The sequence below is a fragment of the Rhincodon typus genome, chromosome 2, assembly GCF_021869965.1.
Source record: "Rhincodon typus isolate 14 chromosome 2, sRhiTyp1.1, whole genome shotgun sequence".
NCBI lineage: Eukaryota > Metazoa > Chordata > Chondrichthyes > Orectolobiformes > Rhincodontidae > Rhincodon > Rhincodon typus.
The window spans coordinates 141500809-141518512 of NC_063333.1; the positions used below are offsets into that span (position 1 = coordinate 141500809).

At 39.7% G+C, this 17704-nt stretch overlaps 1 protein-coding gene across 7 annotated transcripts in view; it reads left to right on the plus strand.

The window, feature by feature from the left end:
* Positions 1–17704, plus strand: part of ulk4 (unc-51 like kinase 4) — a 428124-nt gene that overhangs the window by 57085 nt on the left and 353335 nt on the right. For all 7 annotated transcript variants that reach the window (XR_007263863.1, XR_007263865.1, XM_048606245.1 and 4 more), the window contains 2 exons: positions 7272–7318; positions 15755–15833. Coding sequence is in view for 5 of the 7 variants with exons in the window: in XM_048606245.1 (XP_048462202.1) it covers positions 7272–7318; positions 15755–15833 (126 nt within the window). In the remaining 2 variants the exon portion in view is untranslated. The remainder of the gene's footprint in view (positions 1–7271; positions 7319–15754; positions 15834–17704) is intronic.

Genomic DNA, 17704 nt, shown 5'->3' on the forward strand with positions numbered 1-17704 from the left:
AAAGTGCTCCCCCACTACCACCTCAGTCACTTGTCCTGCCTAATTTCCCAAGAGGAGGTCAAGTTTTGCCCCTTGTCTAGTAGAGCAATCTGCATATTGATTGAGAAGGTTTTCCTAAACATTCTACTTTAAATTCCTCCCTGTCCAAACCTTTAATTCTATGGCAGTCCCAGTCTATGTCTGGGAAGTTAAAATCCCCTACTATTACAACACTTTCTTACATCTATCCTAAGCTATCTGCGATCTCTCTACATTTTGCTCCTCAATTTCCGGCTACTACTTGGGCCTATAGTACCATCTCATCAAAGTGATCACCCCCTTCTTATTTCTCATTTCCACCTATATAGTTTCACTAGATGTTCCCTCAGGAACATCCTCTCTAATTACTGCCGCAATTTTTCCCTAATCAAAAACACCACATCCCATCCTCTCTTATCTTTCCTTCTATCCTCCTATAGCATCTGTACCCTGGAACATTGAGCTGCCAATTCTGACCCTCCTTCAGCCATGTTTCTGTAATGACTATGACATTCCAGTCCCATGTACCTATTCCTGCCCTGAGTTCATCTGCCTTACCTGCCAGGCCTCTTGCACTGAAATAATGCAGTTTAATTCATCAGCCTTCACTTGTTCCCAGCCAAGCTCTTGCCTGCCATGTCTATTTAATTTGCTCTCTTTTAACTGCTGTACTGGCCTCAACCTTTTCTTTTGTCTCACTATGTTTAGGGACCCACCCCTCTGCCAGACTAGTTTAAACCCTCCTGAGTAACTCTAGCAAACCTCCCCACCAGGTTATTGGTTCCCCCACACCCCCACCCAGTTCAGGTGCACTCTGTCCCTCTTGTACAGTTCACCTCTGCCCCAGAAGAGATCCCAAAGATCCAAAAATCTGAATCCCTGCCCCCTGCACCAGCTCTTCAGCTATGCATTCATCTGTCCTAACCTCCTAATCCTGCTCTCACTAGCATGTGGCACCAAGAGTAATTCAGAGATTACTACCCTTAAGGACCTTCTTCTTAACCTCCTGCCTAACTCTCTATATTCACTCTGCCCTTTTTCTACCTATGTCATAAGTACCAATGTGTACAATGACCTCAGGCTGCTTACACTCTGCTTTGAGAATTTGCTTCAACTGCTCTGAGATGTCCTTGACCCCGCACCAGTGAGGCAACACACCATCCTGGAGTCTTGCTCACGACCGCCGAAACACCTATCTGTGCCCTTGACTAGAGAGCCCCCATCACAATTGCTTACTTGGACTTTGCCTTACACTGCCTTACAGTCATGGTGCCAAAGAATTGGCTGCTGCTATTTTCCCCTGAGAAGCTATCCTTCCCAGCAGGATCCAAAACAGTGTATTTGTTTGAGAGAGGGATAGCTACAGGAGACACCTGTACTACCTGCCTACTCTCCTGGCTGTCACCCATCTACCTGACTGAACCTGCGGTGTGACCAATTGCCTGAAGTTACCTTCCATCACACTTTCTGCCTCCTGTATGTCTTCAGGGCGTCCAACTGTCGCTCCAACTGTTCTATGAGCATGAAATTTGTGCTTTCATTCCTACTGCAGACTTGATCTTTTTTTTTTGCTGCATGGGATCTGGATATTGCTGACAAGACCAGCATTTGTTGTCCATTTGGAGAAGGTGGTGGTGAGCCACTGCCTTGAACTATTGAGGGCCGTCTGCTTCAGATACATTCACTGTGCTGCTGGGAAGGGAGTTCCAGGATTTTGATCCCATGATCGTGAAGCATCAATAAGCAACATATTTCAGAGTTAGTTCCCATGCATCTGTTGCCTTTGTCCTTCCAGGTGTTGGAGGTTGTGAGTTTGGAAGGTTCTGGCTGAGGAGTGCTGATGAGTTGCTGCAAAGCATCTTGTGCATGGTACACAGTATTGCCATTGTGTGCTGATGGTGAAAGGAGTTCATGTTTAAGTTGACGTTTGGGGTGCAGTTCAAGCAGCTGCATTGTACTGGGTGGCTCTGAGCTTCTTGAGTGTTACTGGAAACGTAGTAGCTAGCATTTATGTTTACTGAGTCCACAGAGGCATTTGTATTATGAACACCGGGACACGAAGGACAGTTAAAGATCAATTGTTCCACTGAGCCTGTGCTGTACAGTTACTGCATATTGTATGCACATCATTAGCCTGTCCGAGATAGTAAGAACTGCCGATGCTGGAGTCCGAGGTAACACAGTGTGGAGCTGGAGGAACACAGCAGGCCAGGCAGCATCAGAGGAGCAGGAAAACTGACGTTTCAAGTCGGGACCCTTCCTCCAGCTTCACACTTTGTTATCTTGTTAGCCTGTCCATCTTCTTTCTATCAGTCGACCATGCAATTTCTTGGTGAGATTAAAAAGAACCCCTTTGATAAAAACCTGAAGATCTTGGATGTTTGTAGGTGTAAATTCTTCTATATTACTGACTGTAAGTTAATTAATTACTGCATCCTTACTGGGTAAGTTTTGATTAAATAATAAAATCATAATTTATTATTAAGAAACTTGGTTGATGGATCCTTTTAAGTTTAAAACCTAATATAGGAACAGAGAGATCTAGGGCTTCAGATACATAGTTCTTTGAAAGTTGCGTCAAAGGTAAACAGGCTGGTAAAGAAGGCATATAGTATGCTTGCCTTCATTGCTCAGATCATTGAGTATAGGAGTTGGGACATCATGTTGTGGTTGCACAGGACATTGGTGAGGCCATTTTTAGAGTACTGTATACAGTTCTGGTCGCCCTGGTATAGGAAGGATATTATTAAATTGCAGAGGATGGGGAAAAGATTTATGAGGGTGTTTTCAGGACTGGAGGTTTTGAGGCTGGTTAGGCTGGAACTTTTTTCTCTGGACCATGGGAGGTTGAGGGATGACCTTTATCGAGGTTTATAAAATCATGAGGGATATAGATAATGTGAATAAAAGGTCTTTTCCCTAGGGTAGAGGAGTTCAAAACTAGAGGGCATATTTTTAAGGTGACAGGAGAGGGATTTAAAGAGAACCTGAGGGGCAACCTTTTCACACAGAGGGTGGTTCATATGTAGAGCGACCTGCCAGAGAAAGTGGCCCATGCAGGTACAGTTATAACATCTAAAAGACATTTGGACAAGTACACAAATAGGAAAGGGTTAGAGGGAAATGGGACTAGTTTAGGTTGGAAAACTTGATTGGTATGTACGAGTTGGATGAAAGGGTCTGTTTCCATTATGTACAACTCTATGACTTTATCAACAGGGGAGAAACTTTCCTCTCTAATCCATGAAGGCTATTGTAAAAATTTAAAGAGATGGTGAATGGAAACATTTTCCTAATATCCCACCAATTTTATTCTTCTAGTGTCCTCCAAGAATCAGTCCTTGGCCTCTGCTACTTCACATCTATGTGTCACCCCTTGGCAACATCATCCAAAGACGCAATGACAGATCCTGCATTTACACTGACAACACCCAGCTCTGCCTTATCACTATCTCCCTTGACCCCTTCACTGCTTCTAATTTGTCAGTTTTTGTCTGACTGTCATTACAGGATAAACAGAAATTTCCTACAGCTAAACACTGGGGATACTGAGGTCATTGTCTCTGACTCAGTCACCGAGTCCTTTCCCTTGCCGCTGACATGATCCCTTCGCTTGGCAAGTGAACCACATTGCTGACAACCTTGGTCTGAAAGCTGACCTAAAGATTTTCTTTCAACCATTATCTGATCCAACACCAACACAGTCACTTCGACGTCCAAAATGTTGCCCAATTTCACCCCAGCACAGCTCATCTGTTTCTGGAACCTTCATCCGTGACTGTTTTTTTCTAGCTCTATTTTGCTACTATTCCTTTTTCCTTAAAGATTCTTCTTAATACCTATTTCTGACAAAGTTTTTGTCACCTGCTCTCATACCTCCATATAAAACTCTGTGTCAAATTTATTTGATTTTATTTGACGCTCCTGTAAAGTAACTTGGAATCTTGTATTACTTTAAAGTACTATAAAAATGCAAGTTGTTGTTCATCATATGAATGTTTTCGTATGTTCTGCTTTGTTTGCATTTTTGTGCCTGGGTAACTGCAACTCCAACAACACTCAAGAAACTCGATATCATCCAAGACAGAGTAGTTTATTTGATTGGCACCTCACCCAACACTTCAAAATTCACTCCCTCATCCACCAATGCACACTGGCAGCAGTGTGTACCATCCAAAAGATGCACTGCAGCAACTTGCTAGTGGTTCTTCAGCAGCACCTTCCAAACCCACAACCTTGATACCAAGAATGACAAGGGCAGCAGATGCATAAGAACACCTACACCTGCAGTTACCACACCTTCAGGTCACACATCATTCTGACTTGAATTATATTGCAGTTCCTTCACTGTCACAGGGTCATAATTTTTAAACTCCTGTTCAAACAGCACTGCTGGTGTACATAATCCCTATGAATTGCAGTGGTTCAAGTAGCTTCCCACCACTTTCTCAAAAGAAATAGGGATGTTATGTTTCATTCCAAATAAAAGAATTTCCAGAAGATTTCTGAGGAAAAATTATGTGAATTACTTTTAAATTTGGTCCTTCGGCTGTTACAACTGTATCTGTTCTTTGAATAGCAGTGCTCTGATGCCCTTTAAACAAACTTCCCAGCCTGCATCAGTCTGGCAGATGCTGGGTTTACTGTTTGATGCAGTGGAAGACCAACGGCTTAGAAAATGCCAAGTGAATGCCACAATCAGATTACTGTAAAATTGACTTATGTTAAATCATGTAAACGGATTACTGCAAGCGAAATAATTGCTGATCGTGTGCATAAATGTTGTTGAAGATATTTACACCTTCCTACTTATTGAGATTGCGGTTAACTTAGCGCAAGTGTTGCGACACTGCTCTAAAAGAAGATGGTTATGTTGACAACCTGAAATTGTAATACCTGTCTGAACCTAAGTTGCACACATGAGGCTAAGTTGATTAAGGAGTCAGTGTTCTACTGGTAATTATCATCTAAAGATAACTAAATCACCATTTTTTGTGCAGATTTGATAGATTGAATATCATATTACTGGATCTATTCTTGCTCCCTCTTGTTTTAAATATCAATAGGACATAGGTGTTGCTGGCTAGGTTAACATTTATTGCCCATCCCTATTTCTTTTGAGAAAGTGGTGGGAAGCTGCTTGAACCACTGCAATTCATAGGGATTATGTACACCAGCAGTGCTGTTTGAACAGGAGTTTAAAAATTATGACCCTGTGACAGTGAAGGAACGGCAATAAAATTCAAGTCAGGATGATGTGTGACCTGAAGGTGTGGTAACCTGCAGGTGTAGGTGTTCTTATGCATCTGCTGCCCTTGTCATTCTTGGTATCAAAGTTGTGGGTTTGGAAGGTGCTGCTGAAGAACCACTAGCAAGTTGCTGCAGTGCATCTTTTGGATGGTACACACTGCTGCCAGTGTGCATTGGTGGATGAGGGAGTGAATTTTGAAGTGTTGGGTGAGATGCCAATCAAATAAACTACTCTGTCTTGGATGATATCGAGTTTCTTGAGTGTTGTTGAAATTACAGTTACCCAGGCATCTCATCTCTATTTTGGCTCTCAGTGACATTATCCAACAGCACATCATTAGTTTTCGGAGGTATGGTAACAATGCCTAGCTTTACCTCTCCATCAACACTCTTGACATACCACACTGCTTTTAAATTGTCACACTGCATGACTGCTATCCAGTACTAGATGAGCAGCAGTTTCATGCAGTAGATATTGGGAAGATCAAAACATTGTCAATTCCCTTGCAAATAACTATACTCTTCTCCCTGACAATGGTCTGAGACTGAACCAGACTGTTCTCAACCCTTTCAACATATTTGAACCTGAGATGAGGCACTAACGACATATATACACCATCACAAAGTCTGCCTATTTTTATCTCCAACATTGCTTGACTGTATCTGTACTTTAGTTCATCCACATTTTGGTCCACTTTAGGCTTGTTTATTACAAGGCTTTCTTGCCTCTTACTTTCTACGATTCGTAAACGTAATGTAATGCACAACCCTTCTTGCCGTAACACACTCAAAAAGTTCACCCACTATTGTTCTGTGTGCAGAACTACATTAGCTCCTGTGCAAATGAAGCCTTGATTGTAGAATTCTCATTCTTGTTTTAATGTTTTCATGTTTTCCATGGCAGTCTTGCTTCTCCATATCTTTATTACCATGTCTACCTGGAAAGTTCACTGTACTCTTTCAGTTCTGGCCTCATAAATATCCTTGTGTTGCATGGCTTCATCATTGGCGGCTGTGCAGTAAGTTGAAATGGTCATTGAAATCCCACTCTAAACATCTAGCCTGTCTCTCCTTCTATAAGAATCAGTTTAAAACCTTTGTCTTTGATCAAGCTTTCGGTTGTCTGCCTTTGGATATCCTTACATGGTGCAGGGTCAAATTTTGTGTGCTCACGCCTGTCAAGTGCCTTTGGACATGTGACTGCATTAAAGTTGTTATTGTTTTATATGTTAATTTTGTTATTGCTTAGGTTAGACCTTTTACCTAACAGTATTTATTGCCTAGCTAGGAACGAAGATATTCTCAGGAGAATTAATGAATTACTGGATGTCATCAGAAAAAGTGGCCAACATTTTTTTTTTTGGTTTCATAACAATGCAGTGCAGTGATTTCACATGCATTAAAATGCATCACTGTGTCCCCTTCATTTTACATGATTGTGAAAAAAATTATGCAAAATTCCTTTAATGCGTATACCTCTAAATAAAATAAATCATTATTTTCTAAAGTTTTTATGAGAATATTCTTCATAAAAGCATTGCTATTTAGCTGATACATTTAACTGTTCAGTTTTATTTCTAGGACCTGAATTCAACTTTTTTTTGGATGATTGTTGGTGGGATTCATTGATTTGGGACCTCATGGCAGCATATCTGTTGTTACTGAGAGTATTTGTTTGCCCAGTTGGAAGTGGAGAGTGACTTGTGTGTGGAACTGCTAAAATGCACTAAATAGGTTATAAACTGATGGTAAACTCATAAAAATAAATGTTTAAATCAATGTGGAATTATTACATTTTAGGTCATAGTAATAGCCACTTTGCAGCCTGTCTAGAAAATAGTGAAACGTTTCTGACCTTAATCATAAATATCAGATGACAAATATTGTTGTAAGCAGTCTACGTTCATGTATACTGTATATAAATATTTCAGAGTTTAAACACTGCTCAGGATCACCATATGAAACAAATATTCAAAAAGTGCTTGTTGTGCGTTTATTTCCAGTTTCCAGTGTTAACACAACAACTGCGCGCAGCTCCAAATTGGGATATGTAAGTATGGCATGCTTCAATTTAAGAATAGGATGCATCTGTTTCATGTGTCATGATTATTGGTTCTTGGAGGGGATTCTGAAAATGGCAGATCTGACTAAAATCATTCTCCTTTAATTGACTTACAGTTTGAATGCCCCCTGCTGGTAATGCTAAATAAATCTCCCCAGGATGTTTAACTGAAAAAGCAAATCACACCACTGTATTTTATGAAATAATGCTACCGTGTTTATGGGCATGACTGATCTGTTTGATTCAAATGTTAGAGAAGTCTCTATAGTGGTGAGGTTATGGGACCAAAACCAAAGTTACATATTGCTGACTTGAAAGTAAAACATGCAGTAAAGAAGGCTAGAAGTACAGCAGGAGTATCAATTTTATGAAGGTGCATGCTGGAGAAATTAATGAAAATTCTAGCGGCTGGATTATATCATGTTGGTAAAGGCAGAAGGAGTAATGAATATTTAAAATAATCTATTACAGTTGTTTTAACAATTTACAAAAAGGAGAGTAGAGAAAGGAGTTAATAATGGTGTCTTTCTAGAAGGAGAACAGGGGGCATGATGAATATAAGAAAGATCTGTGCTTTCACATTATTGCTGTAGTATTAGTTTAAAGCAAATTTACTTCTCATTGATTCTGCTGTTACAGGATAACTGACTCCAGAGCATGGTCTCATGGTTTGATTTGATACCAAGATGAAGCATGAGACATCAGAAGTGGAAATCACACTGTGCCTTGCTTCAGAGGCAGTTCAGTCCTCGATGGTCAATTTTCAGTTGATAAATTTAGCATTTGCTTCACATTAATTTTTGTGTATATGCGATAGGAAACTGGTCAGAAGCAATGATGTAGAAAATAGAATTAATGTTGCAGGGTATGGAATATGCAGTTTGAATGATTTTTCATAAATGATATTGGATTCTCCATAGTGTTGCTAAAGCTAGTCTGTAGTATGATTGCCCAAAATTACTGTAGGAATTAGGAAATGTCAGAAGCTGAAGCTTTTTGCAAATTTTTTTTTATGCATAGGGCAGCGGTAAGATATTTATAGCAATTGATAAGACAAAGAAGCAGTAGGACCGTTCATGAATCCCAGTGGGGAACAACATTAAGTGGGAAAAGGAATAACAGTTATCCAAAATTATCCTGTATGTCAAATTTCATGTTAAAATCAAGCACAATCTTCCTATTCCAGACTTAGAGGCCTCGGTAAATCTGGCTTGGGAAAAATGCAGAGGAAGATTGAAATTTTGTTCTGGGAGAGGGAAGGTGACAACAGAAGGAGACCAGAGGTTGGCTGAGTACACAGATGAGATGACAAAGCCAACAGAGGTGCTCAGAAATAATAAAACAGAAAAAGCCCTCATCCCCTATTCATGCTAATTTATTCCCTCACCCGTACCCAATGGCCCCTCGTACTCTCTATACTGATCTGTGCTGCTGTACATCAGTCCCATGGTCACATACTTGCCATGCCAACCGGTGCCCCTCTCCCTGTACTATGTCCCTTTGTAACACGTATTCCAATGTAGTGCTAACTCATTATAATGCCTGATCCCTCCATTTTCTTCCCCTACAGCTATCATGACAACTCTCCCAATATAGAATCCCTACAATGTGGGAGCAGGCCATTCAGCAGTTCTGAGGAAGGGTCATCAGACCTGAAACGTTAAAACATTAACTCTGTTTTCTCCTTCACAGATGCTGCCAGACCTGCTGAGCTTTTCCAGCAACCTTGTTTAAGTCCACATTGACATTCTGAAGAACATCTCACTTAGACTCCCTCTATCCCTGTAACCCTGCATTCCTCATGGCCAGTCCATCTAACCTGCACATCTTTGGACTGTGGAGGAAACTAGAGCACCAGAGGAAACCCATGCAGACAAGGGGAGAATGTGCAAACTCCACACAGACAGTTGCATGAGGGTGGAATTGAACCTGGATCCATAGTGTTATGAGGCAGCTATGCTAAATACCGAGCCACTGTGACCTTGGGATGCATGCTGAGATGAAATAAAGTTTCTATGTGTCTATCAATATATTCACTATTTAAGAAACATGCAGATAAAGCCTCATTCACTATGTTTAACTTTCTTTAATCCCTTTGAAAAATAAGCATTTGAATTCATAGCCCCACTTTGGAGAGTTTAGATGTACTTGGAGTTATCAATCAAGCTATAGACTGTGACAGGCATCAAATTGTAATAATGAAAGGTTGCAAAACCAGTAATTTAGGACCAATTCTATAATGTTTATAATATCATGAGGGGCATGGATGAGGTGTATGGCCAAGGTCTTTTTCCTAGGTTGGGGGAATCCAAACAAGAGGGCATAGGTTTAAGGTGAGAGGAGAAAAATTTTAAAAGGACCTGAGGGGTAACTTTTTCATGCAGAGGGTGGTGTTAAATGGAATGAGCTGCCAGAGGAGGTAGGGGAGGCCAACACAATTACAACATTTAAAAGGCATCTGGATGGGTATATAAGTACGAAGGGTTTAGAAGGATATGCGGCAAATGGTTGCAAATGGGACTAGGTCAGATTGAGAGCTCTAAAACTCTTAGATAGCCCTCATATATTTCTCAACCCCATTTTCCTGCATTCTCCCCGTAACCCTTGATCCCTTACTAATCAAGAACCTATCTATATCTGTCTCAAATACACTCAATGACTTGGCCTCCACAGCTATCTGTGGCAATGAGTTCCACAGATTCACCACCTTTTGGCTGAAGAAATTTCTCTTTATCTCAGTTCTGAAGGGTCACTCCTTCTGTCTGATGCTGTGTCCTCAGGACCTAGTCTGTCCTCGTAGTGGAAACATCTTCTCTGCATCCACTCTATCCAAGTCTCTCAGTATTTTGTAAAGTTGAAATCCTCTCTCATCCTTCTAAACTCCATACACTACAGACCCAGACTCCTTGCACGCCCTTAATATGACACTTCCTTCATCCCAGGATCATCCTTGTAAACCTCCTCTGGACCTCCTCTAAGGCCAGCACATCCTTCCTTAGATACAGGGCCCAAACAAGCTCACAATATTCCAAATATAGTTTGACCAAAGCCTTAGGTAGCCTCAGCAGTACATCTCTGCTCTTGTATTCTGACCCTCTTAAAACAAATGCTAACTTTGCATTTGCCTTCCTAACTGCCAACTGAATATGCATGTTAACCTTAAGAGAGAAATGAATGAGAACTCTGAAGTCCTTTTGTACTTCGGATTTCCAAAGCCTTTCCGCATTTAGAAAATAGTCTAGGTTTCTATTCTTCCTACCAACATGCATAACCTCACACTGTTGCATAATATATTCCATCTGCCACTTTGCCCACTCTCTTGGCCTGTACAACTCCTTCTGCAGCTTGCTCGCTTCCTTAACAGTCCCTGCCCATCCACGTATCTTTGTGTCATTTGCAAACTTAGCAAAATTCTGTCAGTTCTGTCATCCAGATCTTTGAGTAGTGGTCCCAACTTGGACCCTTGTGGAACTCCACTAGTCACCGGTTGTCATCATGAAAAAGACGCCTTTATCCCGACCCGCTGCCTTCTACCAGTCAGCCAATCCTCTATCCATGCCAGGAAAATGAATTTTCCAAAAATGGTATCAGCGTAGAGTAGAGTTGCTTACAGGATGACCAGATTAAAGAATAATATACATTTTTTTATCAGCAATGATTGCTGCAAATGTTAATCTTTTCAAACAGTTTTTTCTTTTAATGCCCTTTAGGGAAGGAAATCTGCCACCCTTACCTGGTTTTCTTTTAATGTTTCTCATAGTTGTATTGCATTGCTGGATTCAGGAAATTTTAGTTACTTATTTTCCCATTTTAGTTGATAAGTTGACACAACAATCAATGCACCAAAAACAAATATGAGTTTTCCAGGAAACAGAGTTTAGAAGCAAACAACTTTTTATTAATATAAGAAAAGCAACTACCATATTAGCTAAATTTATAATTTGACCCTTTTTTTAAATTCATTCATGGAAGTGAGTGTTGCTGCCTGGACCAGCATATATTGCTCGAAGGCAGTTAAGAGACAACCACATTGCGGTGGGTCTGGTGTCACATGTAGGCCAAACTAAGTAAGGGTGGCAGATTTCCTTCCCTAAAGGGCATTAGTGAAGCAGGTGGGTATTTCCTGACAATCAGCAATGGTTTCATGGTTATCATTAGACTCTTAATTCTAGATTATTGTTGAATTAAAATTCCACCATCTGCCATGGTAGGATTCAAATGCAGGTCCCCAGAACATTACCAGGGTCTCTGGATTAATAGTCTAACGATAATTCCAGTAGGCCATCACCTACTTTACTTGACTCACGTTAAAAATGATCTTACTTTGTTTCCGTAACAAGTGACACTAAATTTATCCCACGATAAGATTTGTCTTTATGATCGTCTAATGGATGAACTCTGGCGATTGTGATTTTCCATTTCAAAAAAATCTTCCGCTAAAAGCATCTGCATGCAATGGTTTTGCTTTCTAGAGGACATGTTTGAATAATAATATAAATGAATGTTGTCAGCAAGTCATTTGTCCATGAATAATTTTCTTTCAGCAGAGTGCAAACTTTTTGAGTTAGATGAAATAATAGAGGAAAAAGCAGTGATTAATTGAGTCTGTTGTAGACTACCAAGTCGGGAAAGATTACATGTGCTGCTAGTTATTCTCAAATCTAAGAGATGTGTTAATGAAATTGTGATGGGGGTTTCATTTTGCATTTAATATTTGGACAAACACAGAATTAGTGACTCATTATTTCTACAAGTTGTTGTTGAATGACAGGTAAATCAGATGGTCGTGAAACCTACAAGTGGAGTAGCTTTGTCATCATTTAGTGAAGAAACGATAACCATGAGTAGTTAGGGGGGAGCTTAAAATTTGTACTCTGGCAAAGGCAAGGAACATAACCAAGGGTGAAATTTAAGATGGGTTTGAAGGTGATGGAGCCCGTAAGATGTAGCATATAGCCTATTGCATTCCCTATCTCCTGTTTATTCACTGGGGCTGGTGGAGAACCTCATCGTGCCCCCAAACACCATAACTCTATTCACTTTCCCCCTCAGGGTGGGTGAGGTGTCAATTTTTTTTTGATGTATTTAAATGATTGGAGAAAGCAATAGTTTAAAAAAAAAACTCAATAATACCAAGTTTTGAGGAATAGGGAAGATGTGAAGTGACTTCAGGGAGTTATGAGTCAGGAATGTTGGATAATATGGGAAAATGTAAAGGTGAAGAATAAAATAAGTCAGAGAACAGCATAAGCAAGGAAATTTTACAGAGTAAATGCCACAAGATTTGTGGGTTTTAGCAGAATACACCCTTCAACTGTTGTTTCAATATGCAGTGATAATGACAAGGGACAAAAGAACCTAATGACATACAGTTTGTGCAAACCACACTGGCCTGACTCAACAACAAAAACAGAAGTTGCTGGCAAAGCTCAGCAGGTCTGGCACCACCTGTGAAGAAAAATCAGTGTTAACGTTTTGGGTCTGGTGACCCTTCCTCAGAACGCCTGATTTAACTTTTGTAGGAAGGACATCTGGGTATTGAAGAATGAAAGGCAACAGACATTTAGAAATGGGAATAGACACTAGTGCTCTGAGAAAACACTATGGATGCATCCGTGTTTACGGTAGGTTAAAGAAGAGTTAGATGTAATCTTCCTAAGGAACTCAAAATCTGAAAAGGAGTAGAACTTTTTTGACCTAGATTTTCCCAGAGTTGGAAGGAGTTTGGAGCCATTTACAAATGCAGACATTCAAAGTAGTCACTTTCTCTTCAGGAGTTGCTGCTGGAAGGAGTTTGATTATTTATAGTATGAGTATTAATTTACTAGTTCTGGTGCACCCCTCACTTATAGAGATGTCCAGAGCACTTTACAGGGTTGTGGACACTGAGCATGATGAAGAAAGAGAGGACAGACATGAAAAAGTATGTCAAAAGCTGAATTGCTGAGATTGGACTTTAGGAGGCTTTTGAAACCATTGAGGGAGTTGACGAGTTGGATGTGTTGAGGAAAGGTGTTAATTTTTGTTTAAGGAGTTAATTTATTTTAATTTCCACATGGAAGTGACCAGAAGGACTCATTTAATTATCCTGGACAGTTTCAGATCAAACCATAAAAATTTCTAAAACAGGCTGATGTCAAAATTGGAGTAACCCAGCATTCAATTCAATTGAAAACATAAGAACATAAGAACTAGGAGCAGGAGTAGGCCATCTGGCCCCTCCAGCCTGCTCCGCCATTTAATAAGATCATGGCTGATCTTTGAGACTCAGCTCCACTTACCCGCCCACTCACCATAACCCTTAATTCCTTTACTGTTCAAAAATGTAGCCTTGCCTTAAAAACATTCAGCGAGGTAGCTTCAACCGCTTCACTGGGCAGGGAATTCCACAGATTCACAACCCTTTGGGTGAAGAAGTCCCTCCTGACCTCAGTCCTACATCTGCTTCCCTTTATTTTGAGGCGATGCCCTCTAGTCCTAGTTTCACCTGCTAGCGGAAACAACCTCCCTGCCTCCACTTTATATACTCCCTTCATAATCTTATATGTTTCTATAAGATCTCCCCTCATTCTTCTGAATTCCAATGAATATAATCCCAGTCTACTCAGTCTGTCCTCATAATCCAACCCTCTCAACTCTGGAATCAACCGAGTGAATCTCCTCTGCACCCCCTCCAGTGCTACTATATCTCTTCTCAAGTAAGGAGCCCAAAACTGCACACAGTACTCCAGGTGTGGCCTCACCAGGACCATGTACAGCTGCAGCATAGCCTCCCTATTTTTAAAGTCCATCCCTTGAGCAATGGCAGACAACATTCCATTTGCCTTTTTAATTACCTGCTGCACCTGCAATCCCACCTTCAGCGATTTATGCACAAGGACACCGAAGTCCTTTTGCACAGCAGCGTGCTGCAATTTTTTACCATTTAAAACACAGTCCATTTTGCTGTTATTCCTACCAAAATGGATGACCTCACACTTATCAACATTGTACTCCATCTGCCAGACCTTTGCCCACTCACTTAGACTATCTATATCCCTCGGCAGACTTTCAGTGTCTTCTGCACACTTTGCTCTACCACTCACCTTAGTGTCATCTGCAAATTTTGACACACCACACTTAGTCCCCAACTCCAAATCATCTATGTAAATTGTAAACAATTGCGGTCCCAACACTGATCCCTGAGGCACACACTAGCCACTGACCGCCAACCAGAAAAACACCCATTTACCCCTACTCTTTGCTTTCTACTGGTCAACCAATCCTCTATCTGTGCCAATACATTACCTGTAATGCCGTGCAACTTTATCTTATGTAGCAGCCTTTGGTGTGGCACCTTGTCAAATGCCTTCTGGAAATCCAGATACACCACATCCACAGGTTCCCCATTGTCCACCATACAAGTAATGTCCTCAAAGAATTCCACCAAATTAGTTAAACATGACTTACCCTTCATGAACCCATGCTGGGTGTTCCCAATGGGACAATTTATGTTCAGATGTCTTGCTATTTCTTCCTTAATGATAGATTCAAGCATTTTCCCCATTACCGAAGTTAAGCTAACTGGCCTATAGTTACCTGCTTTTTGTCTACTTCCTTTTTTAAACAGTGGCATCACATTGGCTGTTTTCCAATCTGTGGGAACCACCCCAGAGTCCAGTGAATTTTGGTAAATAATTACTAGTGCATTTGCTATTTCCCCCATCACCTCTTTTAGTACCGTGGGATGCATTTCATCAGGGCTCAACCAGAAGATGGCAGTAATAATTTGCAGTTGAAAGGTCTATGTATTTAGTTTTTTTGCATCATGTATAGTTTTATAGTATCATGTCTGAATCAGGACAGTCTCAACACAAAGAATTTTTTGAGACCTCACTTGCAGGATTATGTTTTGTCATTTGTCTACGACTCCAGGAATATTTTCTGAACTTATATTCCATTTTGGCTCTTGAAATTTGACAAGGAACATTGGTCTAATACAGGCAGGCTGTAAAAATAACTCCAGAATTATTATGCTAAAAGCTGCAGTTAAATGCAAAAATCATGCAAAAATATTTTGAAACCAAAATGACAAAAATAAAATGAATAGCAAAAAGATCAGTTTGAATCCTTCCTGCCAGTCATTAACACAGCTAAAAATTGATGGTCCGAAATTAGTTTATGTAGTTATATGGTGTTTTTCAGAAAATGAACTAATTTAGTACATGTCATGACTTTTCAGTATGTCTAGTTATTTTGACTTACTCTGATTAAACTAAACGCATGGAAAATGCAAGTAAATCAAAATTACTTAAGGTGCTTTTATTTTCCAGTTGAAAATAAGAAAACAAAATGCTATAAGCCGACGTATTAGAGAAATGGCAACATTGCTAGTATGATTTCATTCTGAATTCAGTAAATTAACACCCATTCTCTTATTTTCAGTCGTGCCAAAGTGATTCGCCTGATTGGCTTACTGGCGTGCCACACAACTGGACTGAAGGATGATGTACCAATCACAGAAGTAAGAAAGTTTATTTTCAATGTAGGACGGTGCAAGTGTACATCAGTTCCTAATTTAATAAAACTCAGTTTCATATCTCAGACCTTAACAAGGCACACTTCTTAGTTGAGAATAGGTAATTGGACTGATTGCAACTTTCCAGCTTTATACATTTCCATTCCTAGACTTGTTTTACGTTGTTCTTCACATGCTCTGCAAATCCAGGAATATAGTTTAGGAGAAAAATTGTGCTGCTGTATAAGCATCATCAAGTAACTATGCATCCAGCTATGACAGCATTTTTCTTGTGCTATTTTAGACCAATTTATCTCATTTTTATGTGCATACAACTAATTAGCTAGCTTGTCTTAAGCAGAAAAAATATTTGAAATTAAATAATATAGATATAATCATTTGCAAAACGGAAGCGTAGAATTCAAAACTAGTGAGGGACATGTTTATTATCTGGACTGGAGAGAGTATTGATGCAGCGAGATGCATGAATGTGCTGACTGAGTTGATGGATTGGTAATTTCCTGCTGTAAAAGGCCAAATACATTGTAAGTAATACCTTAAAATAAATAATGTTTCTGGTGACATTTATGCTTCATTGATCAAATGTATGCAATGTGATTATTCACAGCATTGACATTTCAGTTTGCCAAGAGCTCAATTCCTTTAAGAAGCTTTCATTTATTTAACCCAAAAGCTAATGTTTCTCAACTGGTAATTTAATATTTTGCAATCCACAGGCTGTCAGATGAAATGACTCTTTCACTTGGTGTGGATGACAGTAATGCATACATATCTGTTACATCCTCAGTTGTTAACACAGCAGCCTGTAATTTCTTGGAATCTTTTGATGTAATTACGGTGCAAAAGTGAATTAGCATCATTTTTCTTCTGTCAAAATTTGCACATAACTGATTAACGCAGTTTAATGCCAAAGCATCGCAATGCAAAAATGTTCTCAATTGATTGCGCACTGTTAGTTATGTCTGCCGAAGTCCCTATTGCTTATTTACATAGATCTGCCTCCATGCAAAAGATTACCTTAGAGAGTTACCTGCACTTACAGCAATAATGTCCTGTTTGCATTTGAGCCACTAAATGTATCCAAGACGCCAGAGTCACACAATATTGGCATAACTGAAGGAGAAACTAATATTCCACAAATGGGAAGTTTCAGTTCTTTTTTGGGAAGATGTACTTTTGTCTTTCTGTTTTGCAAATGATTAACCATACAAGCTTTTTCTGAAATAATTAATTTGAAAACTAAAATAGTTTTAACTATCATCCCAAAATTGTTGCGTTTAACCTAGAGATTTAAACACTTTTACGCATTCCCATACAGTGGGGCAGAAAATTATTTAAATGAATAGTTTATGATCACAGTTTTTAGGATCCCAAGCATACTTCATAAATCAATATGTGTGTAAATATGTAATAGTTGCAGAGCTTTGGCCATAATGTTTCATTCTCATGCTTCCTCAATAACTGAACAGAAACTGCAGAGTTCTTCAAATAATTGACTTTTGTTAAATGTGATGTATTGAAGTAGAAATTGGTGTATTGAAAGTATAAATCAACAGAATCAAATACTGAGTCGTATTTGTTAATGCAAGCATCAATGCTTTTAGATAAAACTATGTGATACAATGGAAGTTGCTGTATAAATCTGTGTTTTACCCTCCAGAATTTGTTGCACTTAGCAGGGATTCCTGATTAATTAACAGTAAAGTTGAATTAATTGCCAAGTTTAATTATTTAGAGAAACATATGCTGAAGTAAAAATGCTACCATTCATGTAGAGATAACAAGGTGTAGAGCTGGATGAACACAGCAGGCCAAGCAGCATCAGAGGAGCAGGAAGGCTGACGTTTCGGGCCAGA